We start from the raw sequence: 16,966 nt of genomic DNA, 5'->3' as shown, positions 1-16,966 counted from the left end.
TAACTCTTTGTAGCCCACAGCCTAAGCATATGTTGGAGAAAGGTGTCAGAATGCAGAAGTATGATTTGAACACTCAGCAGAGAAGCAAAAGGCTGAAGGGGCAGAGACTGAATTGTCCTCTGAGTGTTTAGAGGTGACTTTACAGGAGTGTTCAAGCCCCATTAGATATTGAGGGAGACTGCGTGCTGCCTGTATTGTACCAGTTCTTTAGATGAAGGACACTTTCCAATGCTGTCAGTCACATTAAATTTGTTCTGTTATCTAATATTTTAATTTTTAAAATCATAGGTATCTACAGCGAACAGTAAAACACCCAACCTTGTTACAAGATCCAGATTTAAGGCAGTTCTTGGAAAGTTCTGAGGTATTTAAGTTCTTTAAAGTTTTCCTATTTATTTCTAGATATGGTAATATTCAATATAATATATTATACTCTCTTTCTGTTGCGACCTAATCTCATAAATTCATAAGAAGTAAAACTAGATTGTACCCTTCACGGGACAGAATTGCAGAAGGCAACCTAGGTAATAATCTGTCTGTGCCTCTGATGAAACATGGTCTGATAGTGCTGATAAAGCTGTCTGCTTTACAGTGACTTCTCAAATGAGTCAGTCTGTACCATTTTGAGTGAAGCTTGTCATGCATACGGTGACGATCTGTTATTGAGGTTACTGATAGGTAAGTAAGATCAGGAATTAAGCTGACTTGGAGATGGGTTTCTTGCCTCTACAAGTCCAACCTTATGTTTGCTGGGGGGATAACGTGATCATGCTTGCAGCACTGCTGGCCAGGCTAGGAGTTTTGTGAACAGAAGACTTCAGTCAGTAGTGCAGTGAAAGTCTGGCACCTTTCACAAAATTAAATGTATTGCTAAAGATATTATATACCTCTGTACATGCGCATAGTGGATTTTCTGTAACATTGTCTTTTGGCCACTGTTGATGTCTTAGCTATGCTAATAAGTTTGAAGCCTCACTACTGACAAAAGCATCACTGATAGATAACTAAAAGTGGTTTTGTCAACACTGCTGACAGGCAAAATATTACACGTGAAAGGTAAATGGTCTGACATGGGAGCCCACCTTGTACAGTGTATTTAGACTAAATTGAAAATAATATTAAATTACTATTATATTACCCTCTGAGGATTTCTGAATACCTAAACAATACACAGTTCTCTCAATGCTGATGAGGTAGGTTTTGAAATCTGTCTTCTATTGAAAAACAAAAATACATCAACGTTTTATGATCAGTATACAGTGCAAATCTTGCATTATAATGAATTACTTCACAGATTTTTTTTCTTCTAATTTATTGTAAATCTAAGCTTCGCTGCTCCTGCAATGGCAGATTGTTCTCTGTAGCATATAGGTGGCTAGTTAGGACCTTTGGCTAGTTCATAATAACTTTGGACAAGTAGGTTGTTTGTTCCATTTAAATGTAAAGATGTAGAAGAAAAGTAAATAGTCTATATTTTTAAGTTTTCCTCTGAGAATGTAAAAGTAGTAAATCTGAGAAATTAGATTCCACTATATTGAAACACATAGGACTAAAGAAAACACTATATCCTTTTCTTTCCCCCTTGTGCCCAGTTAAACCTCCATCCTTTTAACCAGTCTGTTTGCCCTTATTTGTCATTCAATTCCAGCTGCCGAGAGCGGTTAACACCCAGGCTCTGAGTGGAGCAGGAATATTGAGGATGGTGAACAAGGCTGCCGACGCTGTCAACAAAATGACAATCAAGATGAATGAATCGGATGCAGTAAGAGCTGATTTTTCGACTTGAATAATGAGACGAATTAATGAGGCTCAACAATTGCATTTTAAGGCTGTAGAAGGAGAAAATGGGTTATTAATTTGCTTATTGGCTTGGATTCTTAACTGTGTCAGTTGACCACCCTGGCAGTACATGGATAATTTGCTGCTTTAAAACAAGAAATGTTGCTGGTAATCTAATTTGTAATGCTTGACTCTTTCATCTTTTGTCAGTGGTTTGAAGAAAAACAGCAGCAATTTGAGAATCTGGATCAGCAACTTAAGAAACTTCATGCCAGTGTTGAAGCATTGGTCTGCCACAGAAAAGGTAATTCTGCTTTTATGTGGCTGCATGACCTTACGTGCTTAAAACTGTAGGAAACGGTGATGGTCTTAACTACTAAGTAGAGTTATACAGTAAATTTTAATGAAAAAATCTTACAATTACGCCTGTTATTGTAAACTGCTCTTGCACTTTTGGTATACCTAGTTTAATCTTTATTTTATTGAGAATATCTGTTATCCCTTCTGTTGAACATGAAAGTTGCTGCATTTTAGTTGTTTTTGTCTTGCAGAGATCTAACACCATATCTAACAAGTGATTCTACTACAGTAGACATCCATAAACATATCTCTAGATCTCATGGCAAGATCAATTTCCTTCCAAGCAAAAAGTTGTTGTATAAATCCATTTAAACATCTCATGATTCAATATTGCTCCAAGTTTAAATTCTTAAACAGGAATTTTTTTTGTTTTGTCCACATAATGACATATCATTAGCTACTGTTAAGGTAAACTTTTCTGGAAAGATAACTAATCATAGAACATCAGCTTTGGGCTTGCTTGTATTACAGAGAAGCAATGCCTGTGAGTTTGTTTTAATGTTTTAACCACCCGTGCAGCTGTTTTGTCAAAGATGGATATTAAATAATTAAAAACAACAACAACAAAAATATATAAAAAAACAACTCTGACTTGTAGTGTGAGCAAGACCATAAATGTGCCTTTTTACCTTACTGCATCAAGACAAAATTTTGAGTAGACTTGCAAAACTGTATTTTAAAAAGTACATGAAGTTGCTTTTTCACAATCCTCCCAGGAATCATTCTCCGTAGTTAAATAAATAAACAAATATTTGTTCAGATGTCCTCGAGATTAAAGAGTATTTTAAGAATTAACGAAAATGGAAAATAGATACACTTGTTTGCCGTTGATTTGACAGCTGCTTGGAGATTTGAGGAAGCAAGGATTTTTTTGAGAGATGTATTTAAATTGTAAGTTTTAAATATCTGAAGACGTTTGTTTTTGCTGGCTTTTTTTTTTTTCCTACAAACATTTCTGGTGTTCTAGTGATTCTGCAAAAACAACGAAGTTAAAAACAAGCCTGCACTTTCAGTTCTTAAGTGATTGGATTAAAATACGTGTTCAAAGGTCCCTCATAGGAGATAACTTTGTATAGGAAGGCTTGCATGGGATTTGAAGAGATAATTGCCTTAGTTAATGGATAAGCTCAAATCTTCAGCTCATAGATGCCAGCCATGCTGGTATCTGTTGTTTTGGTTTTGTTTTTTTACCTAATGTTTGTCAAAACATGGCAATGTATTACGTTTCGCATGATTAGAGGTACTTCAGTCAACAGTCCAAAAGAAATAAATTCCACTTGTGGTGGTGAAATGCATAAGTTTTTTTTTGCACTGTCAGCTTCATGAAACAACTGTGCTGTAAACCAGTTCAGTTTGGTTTGAAATTGTTCTGTAGCTTGCTTAGCTTTTGTTTTATGGGCTTGTATTTTACCTGAATTAGGTCTTTTGGATAATAGTCTCATGACAGAGTAAATGTGACATTAACAGGCTCAGGAAAACATTTGTGGGTGGAGAGTTTTTTGTATACTATTCTCCTATTTTTGTATACTGTTCTCCTAAATGTAGTTTCAATGTGATCTCCTTGTGTATTTTGTCATGAGCTTTGGCAATACAGCTTGCATTTTTCAGTTGGTGAAATTAGGGTTGCAACAGGCAGAGATCTCTGCTCTGGTGATCTATACCATAGAGTAACATAACAAATTAGCTACTTGTACTGAGTGTTACTTCTGTATTTCAGAACTTTCAGCCAACACAGCTGCCTTTGCTAAAAGTGCTGCCATGTTAGGTAACTCTGAGGACCACACTGCTCTGTCTAGAGCTTTGTCTCAGCTTGCTGAAGTTGAGGAGAAGATAGATCAGTTACATCAAGAACAAGCTTTTGCTGATTTTTACGTATTCTCAGAACTGCTTGGTGATTACATTCGTCTCATTGCTGCAGTAAAAGTGAGTACTGCTAAGAAAAATATCGGTTTTAGTGTTTAAAGTCCCACTAATAAACTTTGAGGTACAAGGTAAATGAATGCTTGTGTGTTTGCACATTTGTTACACAGTTGAGACTAAGTTTTTGTATTAAGTTCCATCTAAATAAAATGAATGAATCTGTGATAGTTATTCCAATGATAAAAATGATCGTTATAACTGAGAATGTATTTTAATTCTGTAATAATAGGATCCAGAAAAAATGTAAATGGTGAACATCTACCTTGAGCAGTACTAATTGTGCACAGTATTTGTGCACACTATGCTATTATATCTAAGCAAGAACATAATTTGGCAATATTTGTTGGATATCCAAAATCTTCTGTAAATGTGAAACAACTATAATTCGTGGATCTACATTTCATTTAAGAAAATACTGGACTTTAAGTCATACTGTATAGTATAATTAGGTTTTGACATGGGAAAGGAGCGTAAGAATTTTATCCAGAGTTATCTTTGAACTTGCCAAATTGTTGTATCTCTTCCTTTGTCTCCTCTCCCTTTCCTCTGTTGCCCCTCTCTGCCATCGTTGTTTGCTTGCTTTGGTAGTGTTTTGGTGGAATGAGGAACAAAAAATAGTTTGGGGCACAGAGGTGTTTGTTCTGAAGGGGCTTGAATGTCCATTGTACATGGTGTTTAGCTGTGCAAGCGTGCTGTCAAACGAAGTACAAGAAGATGTAGTAGACATAGTGGAGTTTCTTTGAGTATAGTTGTTCCAGTTTTATACAGAAATACCTTCTTATACTGTAAATTTAGATAGCTCTAACAATTCCAGTTGTTTAGTAAATTAATGCATCATTACAGGGTGTGTTTGATCACCGAATGAAATGCTGGCAGAAGTGGCAAGATGCTCAGGTTACTTTACAAAAAAAACGTGAAGCAGAAGCAAAGCTCCAGCTTGCCAACAAACCTGATAAGTTGCAGCAAGCTAAAGATGAGATAAAAGAGGTAATGTTATCAAACATTATTTTAAAGGTCAGACTCTCTGCATTGACTCATTCATTTTGCATTAATGCACTACTTTATGCCATTTTTATTTAAGCACCACTTACTCATTTGCTGTTTTCCATATTTATTGAAGTTGTTGAAACTAATTTACGGTAAAAATATGCACAATTGTTACTGATTGTAAGATCTGTAAGGCGGTTGAATACTGTCTCTACAGAGTCTGGGAGACGGGAGGAGGGGAACATGGACAAGTTAAATTGCTTCTAATAGTTAACAGATGACTTGGGTAGGCAGTGGAGTGTCTTCTGGCTTTTAAAGCTAAGATCTCACAAAAACTAATGGAGAACTGTTCCCATGTTTTGCTTTATTATGCAGCATATCTAGCCATATATATGTATATATGGTGTGATTTCAGTAAAAATAAACCTTACGTATTGAAGTGTCATAACCTATACACTTTTTCTGTCATGCTTCACTAAGGAAATTGAAGAGGTAGGACAACTTAAATAATTAACATTAATACATTCTGATTATGCACCAGTATTCTCTCATTAAAAAATGGGAGAACATCATTTTAGATTTCCAACTCTTATTATGCAGTTATTTTGTTTGGCTTCTTCATTGGTCACTAACCACAATCTGCTTTGTTCTTTCTGCACTTCAGTATATTTTGCATATGGTATTGAAGTTTCTCATTAACTTGGCTTTCTTATTCTTTAAAAAAAAAAAAAAAAAAAAAAAAGCCACTGTTTACTGGCAACACTTACTGTCAGTCTTATGTGACCACATTCTTGTTGGTTGGTACTCTTGATGTGACTCATCCATTCACAGTGCTACAAGTGAGCCGACTGCTCAGCCAAAATACTTCCTGAGTGTTGGGAGTAGTAGGAAATAGTGATCCCTTCTCAATCCCAATGTGAAAAGAATTAGCGATGCTGTTCCTAAGAATTTTTTCCTCTTTACTGGATGAGTAGAGAAGGTTGTTAGTAAGCCCTCAATTTGAATCTGCTAGTGGAAAGATTGCTTCCATTTAAATAAACTCAGAGTTGCCGGATTCAGTGGTAGTAGTCCTTGTGGCAGAGAAATTGCGGCTTGAATGTCATCTGTGACAGTTATTTTTTGCAGGAAAAAAAAAATATCCTAGAAATACTGTATTGAAAAGTGTAAATTCCTACATGTCAGAAACTATAGGGTGGCAGACCATCATGCAGTGATAATTTATACTAAACCTGGCATTAGGAGGTGATGAAACAGGGATGGGGGTCCCCTACACCTATAGAGCCTTGCACTGAAATTTCAGGTGCCCCTAGTTGCAGTGGTAGAATGGTACAGTCTTAATCTACCCTTTTCTTGTCTGAGTTTTGTATTGTTTCAGTGATTAGATAACTGTTCAGGCTGTGTTTCCCTGAAGCACATCCGGTTATGACGTATTATATGGCGTCATAAATGTGTATCTGAAAATAAGGGGATTCTGGAAAAATGTAAACTAAAGATAAAAATATCAAGATATTTATTGGAACGGGTAGATTGTGTTCATCTCATAGCACGGCAGTAAATTGATGCTGCAACACAAAATGCCTTTGTGAATAGACAGTACCGCTGGATTGCTGACAAGAACATGTTACATTAGAGTATGTTGCTTCCTGGCAGCCTTTTTCTGAGAAAGGTGGCTGTTACTGGGTCACTTAGCTCCCATGATTGGGTTAGTATGTTGAGATGAACAGATACAGTTGCATTTTTGAAATGTTAGCCTAAATGAGTCCATGGTGTCAGGCTGATGGTCTTTTTCATAGCTACCTACACAAAGGGTTTGAATTTAACAATATAATAGGTATGTAAAACCAAGGGCAAAAGCAAGCCTACTAGTTACGAGGCAACGTATACGATAATGATCTCTTACTGTGTAGCTGGACATCTTTTCCCATAAACCAAGAACAAATATAAGCTAGTGTCATGTAGTATTTTTACATGAATACCACACTCCCAGTATGGCATAACCCTCAGGCAACATCACCTTATCTGAATTTTCCTTTTATGATCTTACCTGCAATAGCCTTTCTACTCCTCTTGTATCTTCGGTCACCACTGAAAAAGAGAGTGTGTGCTTTGCTTTTAACTGTAAAACAAAACAAAAGGCATTGTGAGCTTATCTGTAATAGAACTATGAGGAAGATAAGGATATACATGACTGTAGGCAGAGATGATGTTTGGACCTGATGGTCTTTTCCAACCTAAGTGATTTTATGAAGAAATTAGGAAAGTACAGGGAAGTGACTTCCCAGACTCTTGTATGTTTGATTGGACAGGCAGTGACAGGAAGCTTACTGGTTTAGATTCTTATTAGAGCAGTGTTTATGAACGAAATGGCCAATAAAGCTTTAGAGATTCTTTTCCTTTGCTAAACAATCTCTTAAAGATTTTAAGTATTCCTGAGTGACAATAGTGAAATATTTGTCATCTACAGATGTCACTGTGATAGAGATACCATCATTTAATGTGATGTCCTATTATACAAATATTTTGAAATTGTTATTGTTAGACTTTCCCTTAAGTATGGAAAAGGACAAACAGGTCCTTTTCAGCTCCTGAATGACTATCATTAATACACGAAAATGTTGAAATATTGATGAACTGAATGGAGAACACAGTTTCATTTCTGCATGTCTTTCCTTTGCCAGTGGGAGACAAAAGTTCAGCAAGGGGAAAAAGATTTTGAGCAGATCTCCAAAACCATTCGCAAGGAAGTGGGAAGATTTGAGGCACGTATAATTCTGAGTATATGGCATTTTTACTTTAGATAATACTGATGTTCCATGTAAAATTGGTTAATGCCATAATTTATTTATTAACAGAAGGAACGAGTGAAAGACTTTAAAACTGTTATTATCAAGTACTTAGAATCATTAGTGCAAACACAGCAGCAGGTAAGATAAATTTTAAGTTTTGTACAAGTTAATATTTAATGTTACATATTAGGTTAGTTAAAAAAAAAAAAAAAGACGGGCTGTAAGTGTAGCAGTTCCTAAAACAAAAATAACTACTTCTAGTCTGTATGGTATTGGAGAACACAGACTGCAGTTTTCTAGCTATTACTATGCTCCTTTGCACAGCTCTATTCAGGCAAGCAAGGGAGAAGCTCCTGTAGGGATATGGGGAATGGAGCTTCTTGTCTGTTTTCCTTCTAAAACTGAAGTAATACTTGAACTTTTAGACTGGAATAAATTGTAATAAATACGTACTTTGAATTATTGAAGAGGCTTGCACACGCTAGAGGTAAGAATAGCAAATTAACCTGGCAAATTCTTTATAACTGTATTCTGTAGTATTTTGCTCAATGTGTAATAATAACTGTTGCTTGAGCGAAGTTGTATATTTTTTACTTGTATTCTCTTGCATAATGTAATAATGTGAATAGATAATATGATGCATCTGTGTTCTTACTGAATTGAGTGGAGAGAAGTTTGCCACAAGAAGAGGAAGGTATATGTGTTTTCTTTTCCAACGGTTAGTACTTAATAGTGATTTTTTTCCCCATTTTCTTCAAGCTAATAAAATACTGGGAGGCATTCCTACCTGAAGCCAAAGCCATTGCCTAAAAGAAGGATATTCCAAATGACAAGACACTCTGGATGTTTGTCCTGGATAAACCTAAATTCCACAGTGAAATCACTTTAAATCATCCAAATAAACCACTATATATTTTATGAATTAACATGTGGCTTTTTTATATACTACAGCATTTTATTAACAAGCTGCATGTCCTGACCCTCATTGAAGTGGACTGTGGCATGATGTTCTGCAATACATTGCTGAATTGAACACTATTGTGTCTTAATACTTGCACTAAAATGTGCACTGCAAGACCAGAAAGCTGATATTTTTGTTCTTTACAATACAATGTTCTGTAGTTCGTTTACCTGATCTTTATGAAACAAATGTAATTGCATCGATTAATGTTCACTCAAACATTCCTGTACAAAATCATGTTTTTGTGATTACAATAATAAAGGGATGTACCTTGTGAAACATTAAACACTGCCTTTGTGTCTGTAGATATTTATTGGTGTTCTCAGAAGTAGTGTTCATAACAATTTCAGATTGTATCAAAGGCTGAAGCAAATTCAGTGAAGAATGGTGAAGATGGTATTAAAGAGGCACAGGCAAGTATTTGTGGTAAACTGTTTTGTAATTCTGATTCTCTTTGTTACAGGTATTCTTTTAACTGAAGTTTATCAGTGCCCTGGTAAAATATAATGCATGAATACTCAGAGACAAAAGACATGCATTAAATGAAATCTCATACAAAGTTTCTGAAAGATTAAGATCACCTGCATGGTCAAATGCTGATGTCCTACTCAACTGATAAATTACATCAATCTTAACCTTGTTGTTCATGGTCTCAGGATTAGTATAATATTAAAATCTTGCAAAAATTGTAATTAGGGGAGGAAGAAAAATCAGCCCTTCAGCTGAGAGTGTTGTAAGGGCTGCTATTCTACTTCTCTGTGTTTTCCTCAGTAGAAAATACATTTGCAGAGACTGTTCATATCTTCTGTAAGACACTAGAACAGTTAAACATTTTTCTGAAATACAAAAGATTAACATTGGAGATGCTACTTTGTCCATTGTCATCTTAATGACATACTGATTTCATCAATGGCATGTATTAACAATATTAACAATTTAACTGATATTAACTGTTACCCGGGTAGTGAGAGGCTGTTGCTTTCAGCTAATCATAAGATGATAAGCACACAGATGTGTATTGCTAATGGTCAAACATAAAGAACCAACCAGTACTATTTCTGAACAGATGGGAATATAACATCTTAACAGCAGCTGTAAGATCATATAGTCTGACATATGCAACAAAATTAGTGAATACTTTTAAGATTACCATCTTCCATTTTGTCTCTACAGAATTCTGATGACATAGTATTTCTGGGAATTTTCAAGAGAGGTTGGACAGACACAGTTATTTGAAAAAATATTTGTCAAGTTTTTAACAAGCATCTTAAAATGCTGAAGTACTAAAACCTTAAGCTTGTAGCAGCCTGTGCATCAGTGCTAGTCATTTAGCTTGTAACTGATTATAAAAGCTCAAGTACATAGTAAGTTTATAGTGAAGAAACTGATCCACGCATATTTATGATATATGTGTTATGAAATACTTTAGCTTGCAAGGTGCTAATGAAAACTGACAAGCAGCTTGAAATTTGTTCCAAGGTGAATACTTCGAGAATTAGTCTACTACATTTGAATTGGATATGCAAGACTCAAAATGGGTAAACGTACACATTCAGGATATTTTTTTCTTGAATTATTTTCTCCAGCTTTCTTAGTGCTGAGTCTTCCCTTTACCACAGTATCAGAAATAGAATTCAGGATCCAGTTTCTTTTCTCTCTGATGGGAGAAGGAATAGCTTTCACATTAGTCTTCTAGCAGGGAATAGTATGACTTTTTTATCCGCACTAGACAGCTGAAAACAAGAAGGAGATGTGTAGGCTTTTTTTCTGAAAACCAGAAGCCTGTGGGAGAGCAAAAGTATAATAGCATTTCTGGAGTTCAGTGTCACAGAGGGTTACTAATACAAAAAATGTGTAGTCTTTTTTTGCATCACAATACACTAGTGAAATTTCACATGTGGCTTGCATAAAACTCTTGTGTTTCAACAATTTGATCATTTACTTTGTTTGTATTCCCCCCTTTAGTCCACTTATGAGACTCCACTTATAGTACTGCCTCTAGCAGTACTATAGTACTGCCAGCATGAGAGAGTCATGGACCGGTTGGAGTGGGTCCAGAGAAGGCCCACAAAGATGATCAGAGAAGGCTGTAGCACCTCTCCTGTGAGGAAAGGCTGAGAGAGCTGGGGATGTTCAGCCTGGAGAAGAGAGGCTCTGGGGAGACCCCATTGCAGCCTTCCAATACCTAGCGGGGGGCCTACTGGAAAGCTGGGGAGGGACTCGGGAGGTATGGTGATAGGACAAGGAGTAATGGTTTTAAACTAAAAGAGGGCAGATTTAGATTAGATATAAGGACAAAATTGTCTACTGTGAGGGTGGTGAGGCACTGGCACAGGTTGCCCAGAGAAGCTGTGGATGCCCCATCCCTGAGAGTGCCCAAAGCCAGGCTGGATGGGGCTTTGGGCAGCCTGGTCTGGTGGGAGGTGTCCCTGCCCATGGCAGGGGGGTAGAACTGGGTGGTCTTGAAGGTCTCTTCCAACCCAAACTATTCTGTGATTATGGAGATTAAAGACTTAACATCTTTCCTAGTATGATTAATGTCTTTATTAGCAGTTATTCAAACCAAGTGAATGGAGATATTGCTAAAATACATGTATTTTCCCTGAGGAACTCACCACACTATATTGTACATGTTATAAGTGTTATTTCCCTGAATCTCCAAACCCAGGTACCACCATCATCAGTATGAATAAAACTAATGTGGATGAAATACTTGATTACTGCTGTAGAAGTAACTAACATTTGAAATGTTGAATAAAAGACAAAGCACTACTTTTTTTTTTTTTTTTTTTTTTTACAAATTTAATTTTTTTTGGTCTAATTTAGTTTTTTAGATTACAACCACAAATTTTAAAACATGCCCATTCACATCTGTTGCTTTTTGAATTAAAAGTATATGGCCACTGAATGATGATGTGATGGGGATTAAATCAAAGACATAGTTACTGTTCTTATACTTACATTCAGTCTACAGTAAGTCTCTAATTTAGTCACTGTCTATTTTAAAATTGAATATTCTGCTTTTTTATCAGTCAGTCTTCTACCTCTCCTGTATTATTTTTCTGTAAAGGCCGTATAAGGGATTTTGTGTTTTGGCATCTCTTGGGTTTGTGCTCCAGATACGTCATTTTATTTCAAATTCTGGTGGAGATGAGCTGCTGGCTAGTATATTCTGTGCATTTAACTGAACAACCAGCATCCACTACAATTATGTCTACAGTGACAGGTTTCTCTTTAAATATATATACTATATGGTATTTCATTTGTAGGCTAGAACAGACTGTAATAATTTAAATCTTTGGCAAAATCTGAGTTTATTGCAACCATACGAGGAAAAGAAGTTCAATACTGAAACATGAGGAAATGAGGTTTCAGGGTTATTCAAAATGATATGCTGTAATACTAAGCCAATTCTGTGGTTTGTTTTTGTTTTTAGTCTCTAATCTTCTGCCTTCCATAGTTGAATGGGAATTGAAATTGCTAATAAGCAGAGTAACTTTTGACAAAGTGACTTCTGTCTGTATTACTAAAATAGCTCTTTTTTCGTCGTCGTTTCATTTTTTTGTTGTTGGTAGTGGTTTTTTTGTTTGTTTTTGTTTGTTTTTTTTTGATTGTTTGTTTCTCCTTAAAATCAACAAGGAAATCACTAACGTAGGGAAGGCAGGGAAAAAAAATCAAGAGCTGTCTGCTGTCATTAAGAAAACTGGAAAAAAGTGTCTCAGAAGAGGCAGCTCGGACAAAAAGATATTGTATGAAAACTAGGGTAAAAGAAATATGCAATGAGAATGGAAAGGCTTGAGGTAAACCACATGTCTGTGGTTTAGAGATACCAAGATAGGAAGAGCACAAGGAAGGAAGATGGCACAAATCACAAGAAAGGAAATGCTTTTATCTTAACTTTCACATCCGATGTGGTACTCTGGGGAAGGTCTCAGCAGGTTAGAGGAGCACTGCACCATGTGAAAGTCTGTCGTTACCTTACAGTAACTCAATTCCCCCCTGCCCCACCACCCTTCTCACACGTGCACTGATGCTGTTCAGAAAATTACTTTTTTGTTGGCTCCAAATGTTGTGGCCGTTTAGGAGGAGGAGCAAGTTTCTTGTTTGGTACAATGAGTTCGTGTGGAAAACTGACTGACAGCTTTCCAGATTTAACCTTTTCCGCATCTTTGCCAGCATGGTCTGTACACTCACTGGCTGCTGAAAGTCCTTTGTAACTCTTTAGAAACAACTGCACTGCCACCACAGTAAAGCTAGATCTTTTGAGAAGCAAGGAGGGTGTGAACTCCTTAAAAAGCAAATTTTGCTGTTCTACCCGAAGTTTTATGAAGTATGTTAAACTTTGCTACTATTCATGTAGGAGACCAGTATCAGTAGGACTACAGTGAGGTGCAGGCTTAAAAACGATCTTCCTGGTAGCAACTGAAAAATCAGTAAACTGATGTTCTGATCATATTAAGGACTGTCTTTTTAATCTGGTCTTTTGCTCTGACATGAACTTCACTTATCATTTTGATTAAAATTCGTACATACCTATTTCTAATCAGGAAACCAGTCGTTCAGAAAGTCCCTAAAAAGAGAGCATTGCTTAGTGGAAACAGATCTTTGAGACGTGTCTGTGTCCATCCGTCTCTCTCCCCCATGGATTCATTCCAGAGTCAGGAACGTGGAATTGCACAAGAGGAATAGGAGGAATTGCACAAGAACAACTTTGGAGGAGAAAAAAAATAGTCCTTTTTCTTTTTTTTTTTTTTTTTTTTTTTATTTCCAATTCAAAAATGTTTAGTTTTTACGTACTGTGAAAAGATGATTGTAAAAATGCCACGTTTGCATTCATTTACTTACTGGAAGTGTGGCATGCTTCATTGGTTGGACATGCTAAATGATGATTCATAGCCTCTGTGATCATGGAAAAGTCTAGAGACAGGTAACAGTTGAAACAGTGGTGTATTTACCCATTTATTTTACATTCTGGATCAAGTTAGCTTAAGAATATAACCTAGGGCTGCAGCATGACCTGCAATCAAATGCAGTGTTAGTAATTCTGGGAATGCCAAAAGCTACAGTGGACCTCCTAGTGCCTGCTCCACAGCGGAATTTGAAGGCTGCCGGCATAATTGTTACCAGTAGAGCTCAACCATTTTTACAGTTTTCCTTTTAAGGTTACTGACATGATTTTAATAGAAGTTACCCCAGTTCAAATCGTGTCACATTTAGAATACATTCTCCTTTTGTGTGTGTGGGAGGGAAGAGGGGGATAATCACCATATATTGTTTGTGCAATTAACTTTCAAAAGCAAGGATTCTGGGTGGTTTTCAACACGTTGATAGCATTTTGTGAATTAATGTTTCTTAAATTTTTGTTCCTCAACGTGTGAGACAAAGACAGTCCTTGGTCTGTCAGCCATGTGGAGAAATCCTATTTTTTCTTCAGCAGTAACTTTAGAGATTAACAAACTAATGATGATGTATCGTGCAAATTAAGTATTTAACATTCCAAAACATATTGATGTATTTGAATTCAGCTCACCATGTAATCTTCCTTGTTCCTCTTGGCTGATGCACAGTCAAAAGTTCCATTATGTACTATTGAATTTGAAGCCAGATTAATGTCTCAAACTTTTCTTTGTTAATAAGTTACATGGTATTAGGGCAAAAAGTAGCTTTTTGAAATTATTGGTTATTAGATGGCAAACAACCACAAATATTTCCCCTGTGAAATTCTACTAGCTTCGCATAAGTATCAGTGCATTACAGCATTCAAATGGTTCATCCATTTTGTACTTGGAGAACAGAAACTAAGATTAAAAGATTGGAGTTTTAACCAGAAACTAAAAATTATGATAGCATGGCAATTATACTTTAGCGTGCCCGTGTTTACTGGACTAATTAAACTATTAATATGTAACATATCTTCCCTTGGGACGATTATAATAATGTATTTGCCAGAGGTCGCTTTGGGGAAAAGTCAGATTCCTTGTTCAATGGCTTTACTCTCCGTTGTGGTCCAGGAATTTGACGCCTACAGCATGGGCAATGTCAAATGGCGCAATGGGACTGGGAATGAACATCTGTTTGCTTGTGTCACCTCTGCCTCAGAGCAGCACTAGGACTGTCTGCTGGTCATCAGCAGCTGAGGTCAGCAGCACAAGGAGCAGCATTGTGCAGAAACAAATGTCCAAGGACTGGCTAGCTTTGATTTCAGGACATTTTTTTATTATGTGTGGTTCTTTCTTTTTTCCTTTTTTCCTTTTTTCCTTTTTTCCTTTTTTCCTTTTTTCCTTTTTTCCTTTTTTCCTTTTTTCCTTTTTTCCCTTCCCTTCCCCCCCCACTTGTTCCACTTGTTTTTAGTCAAAGCATTCTATTTTGCATTGAATTCTTCAGGTCGTAGGTCTTGCTTAGAGCAAAATACAATTAAATTTAGCTGGCAGTAAAACGAAGAGAAATGGAGGGAAAAGAGCTTGTAACTTTTTTTTTTCTTTCTCCTTAATGTTTCTAGTCCAGAATGAAGCCAATTAGTTCTCAGAAGATGCTTCTAAAAGCTGGTCCTAGAAACACCGAGCTAGTGTAGCCACAGATGTCAGGGAACAGCAATCGTTTATCATTTGCGCCCACTTTTAAGGTCGGTTTTTGGCTGCTTATGCAAAGGGGGAGCTGGGGGGCGGCCGCTTCTCGCAGGTAACCAGTGACGGGACCAGAGGGCACGGCCTCAGGTTGTGCCAGGGGAGGCTCGGGTTGGAGATTGGGAGACATTTCTCCTCAGGGGGTGTGCGCGGTGCCGCAGCCCCGAGCTCCGCCTGTCCGACGCCCCCCCCGCCCCTTCTCCCCTCAGCGCCTCCAACGGCCGCGTCCCAACGGCCGCCCCGCCCCGCCCCGCGTCACGTGCGCGGCGTCACGTGCGGCGGGCCGATGGCGGCGGCGGCGCCGTTCAACGGCCGGCGGCGCCGGTGAGGCGGGAGGGCGGCGGCGTTGGCGCTGGCGTTGCCCGTGCTGCTGGTGATGGAGGTGTACATCCCCTCCTTCCGCCACGAGGAGAGCGAGCTGGAGCGGGGCTACACGGTGAGGGGGCCGGCGGGGCCCGCGGACCCCGGTTGGGCGTTTAAATCTCGCCGAGCCGTTAGCGCTAACGGCAGCGGGGGGGGGGTGGGTGTGGGGGGTGAGGGCGTTAACGGCCGCGCCGGCAAGGGGCGAGCTGCCTGAGCATCGGCCGGGGCCGCAGCGGGGCCGCGTCGCTGGAGCGCGCAGCGGTGACCGGGGAGCGGGCACGGGTCTGGCAGCGGCGAGGGGCGCGCAGCCGCCTGCAGCCTGCTGCGGCGCAGCCCAAACTTCGTAACTGAGGCGTTCCTCGTGGCGTTACTTGGCCTCTTCAGCCAGGGGTGTGAATTTCTGCGCTGCAGCCCGCTCAGAAGCGACCGCCGTGGGCAGCTGCACCAGAAGTCGTAGCTGAAGTTTCTCTGGGCCAGGCGCACTTGCGGGAAAGGCAGTGGAGGTCTGCTCTGAGCGTAGCTCGGTGGTTTTCCGTTACGTCTCAAGGAGCTTGCTGACCGTACGTGAGCAGGGCTTACTCCCCTGTAACGGTAAATGTGCTGCTCTACTACGTAGTTTGCATAAGTGTTGTACCAGGGGCTGGAAATCACAGCCAGTGCAAGTGGGCATACCATAAGCCCTCCCTCCTGCAAAGCTGAGGTTGGTGAGACCTTACTGCTGCCCTGTGCTGTGCAGGAAGAGAAATTTACCGAAAAGGAAACAATAACAGCAATTATTTTGCATTGGAAAAAAAGGTGACTTCACTGGGAGAGTTGGAAGCATGGGGTCAGTGTCCAGACCCCATCAGCTCTCATTTTTTGGGGGCCCGATGTAGGATGCATAGTCAGAGGCTATGGTTTTAGTAGATACTGCCCTAAAAAATGGGGGTTGCAGGGTATTGAAGACTTTCAGTGATGAAGTAGATGTTTCTCCAGTTCTGGGCTACCTGAGTCTGGTGAATTAGAAAAGATAGGTAAGAGGAGAAAGTGGCACTGTGAAGTGCTGACTCTCCTTGAAATGCAGCCTTCAAATTAAAGGGAATGGGTGACATTCTGGAGGATTACAAAGTTGATGAGTGAAGTACGTTTTTTCTATGAAATGAAAGCGTAGAATACCCCAAGTTGGAAGGGACCCATAAGGATCATCA

General features: G+C 38.6%; 2 protein-coding genes across 5 annotated transcripts in view; both read left to right on the top strand.

Annotated features, from left to right (window-relative positions):
- SNX2 (sorting nexin 2) overlaps positions 1-9,084 on the top strand; it is a 34,120-nt gene extending 25,036 nt beyond the window's left edge. For 2 of the 4 annotated variants that reach the window (XM_084503003.1, XM_084503005.1), the window contains exons 8-15: positions 289-364; positions 1,649-1,762; positions 1,990-2,083; positions 3,857-4,062; positions 4,903-5,046; positions 7,725-7,805; positions 7,899-7,970; positions 8,592-9,084. In XM_084503003.1, coding sequence (XP_084359129.1) covers positions 289-364; positions 1,649-1,762; positions 1,990-2,083; positions 3,857-4,062; positions 4,903-5,046; positions 7,725-7,805; positions 7,899-7,970; positions 8,592-8,642 — 838 coding nt within the window. In that variant the 3' untranslated portion in view covers positions 8,643-9,084. The remainder of the gene's footprint in view (positions 1-288; positions 365-1,648; positions 1,763-1,989; positions 2,084-3,856; positions 4,063-4,902; positions 5,047-7,724; positions 7,806-7,898; positions 7,971-8,591) is intronic. The other 2 variants (XM_084503006.1, XM_084503004.1) reach the window with 2 other exon arrangements.
- A 6,606-nt stretch (positions 9,085-15,690) lies between these two features.
- The window catches only part of SNX24 (sorting nexin 24), a 93,758-nt gene continuing 92,482 nt past the window's right edge, over positions 15,691-16,966 (top strand). The window contains exon 1 of the mRNA XM_084503915.1: positions 15,691-15,852. Coding sequence (XP_084360041.1) covers positions 15,793-15,852 — 60 coding nt within the window. The 5' untranslated portion in view covers positions 15,691-15,792. The remainder of the gene's footprint in view (positions 15,853-16,966) is intronic.

This window comes from Aythya ferina (assembly GCF_964211825.1).
Source record: "Aythya ferina genome assembly, chromosome: Z".
Lineage (NCBI taxonomy): Eukaryota > Metazoa > Chordata > Aves > Anseriformes > Anatidae > Aythya > Aythya ferina.
This window is presented reverse-complemented; position numbering and strand designations above follow the sequence as displayed.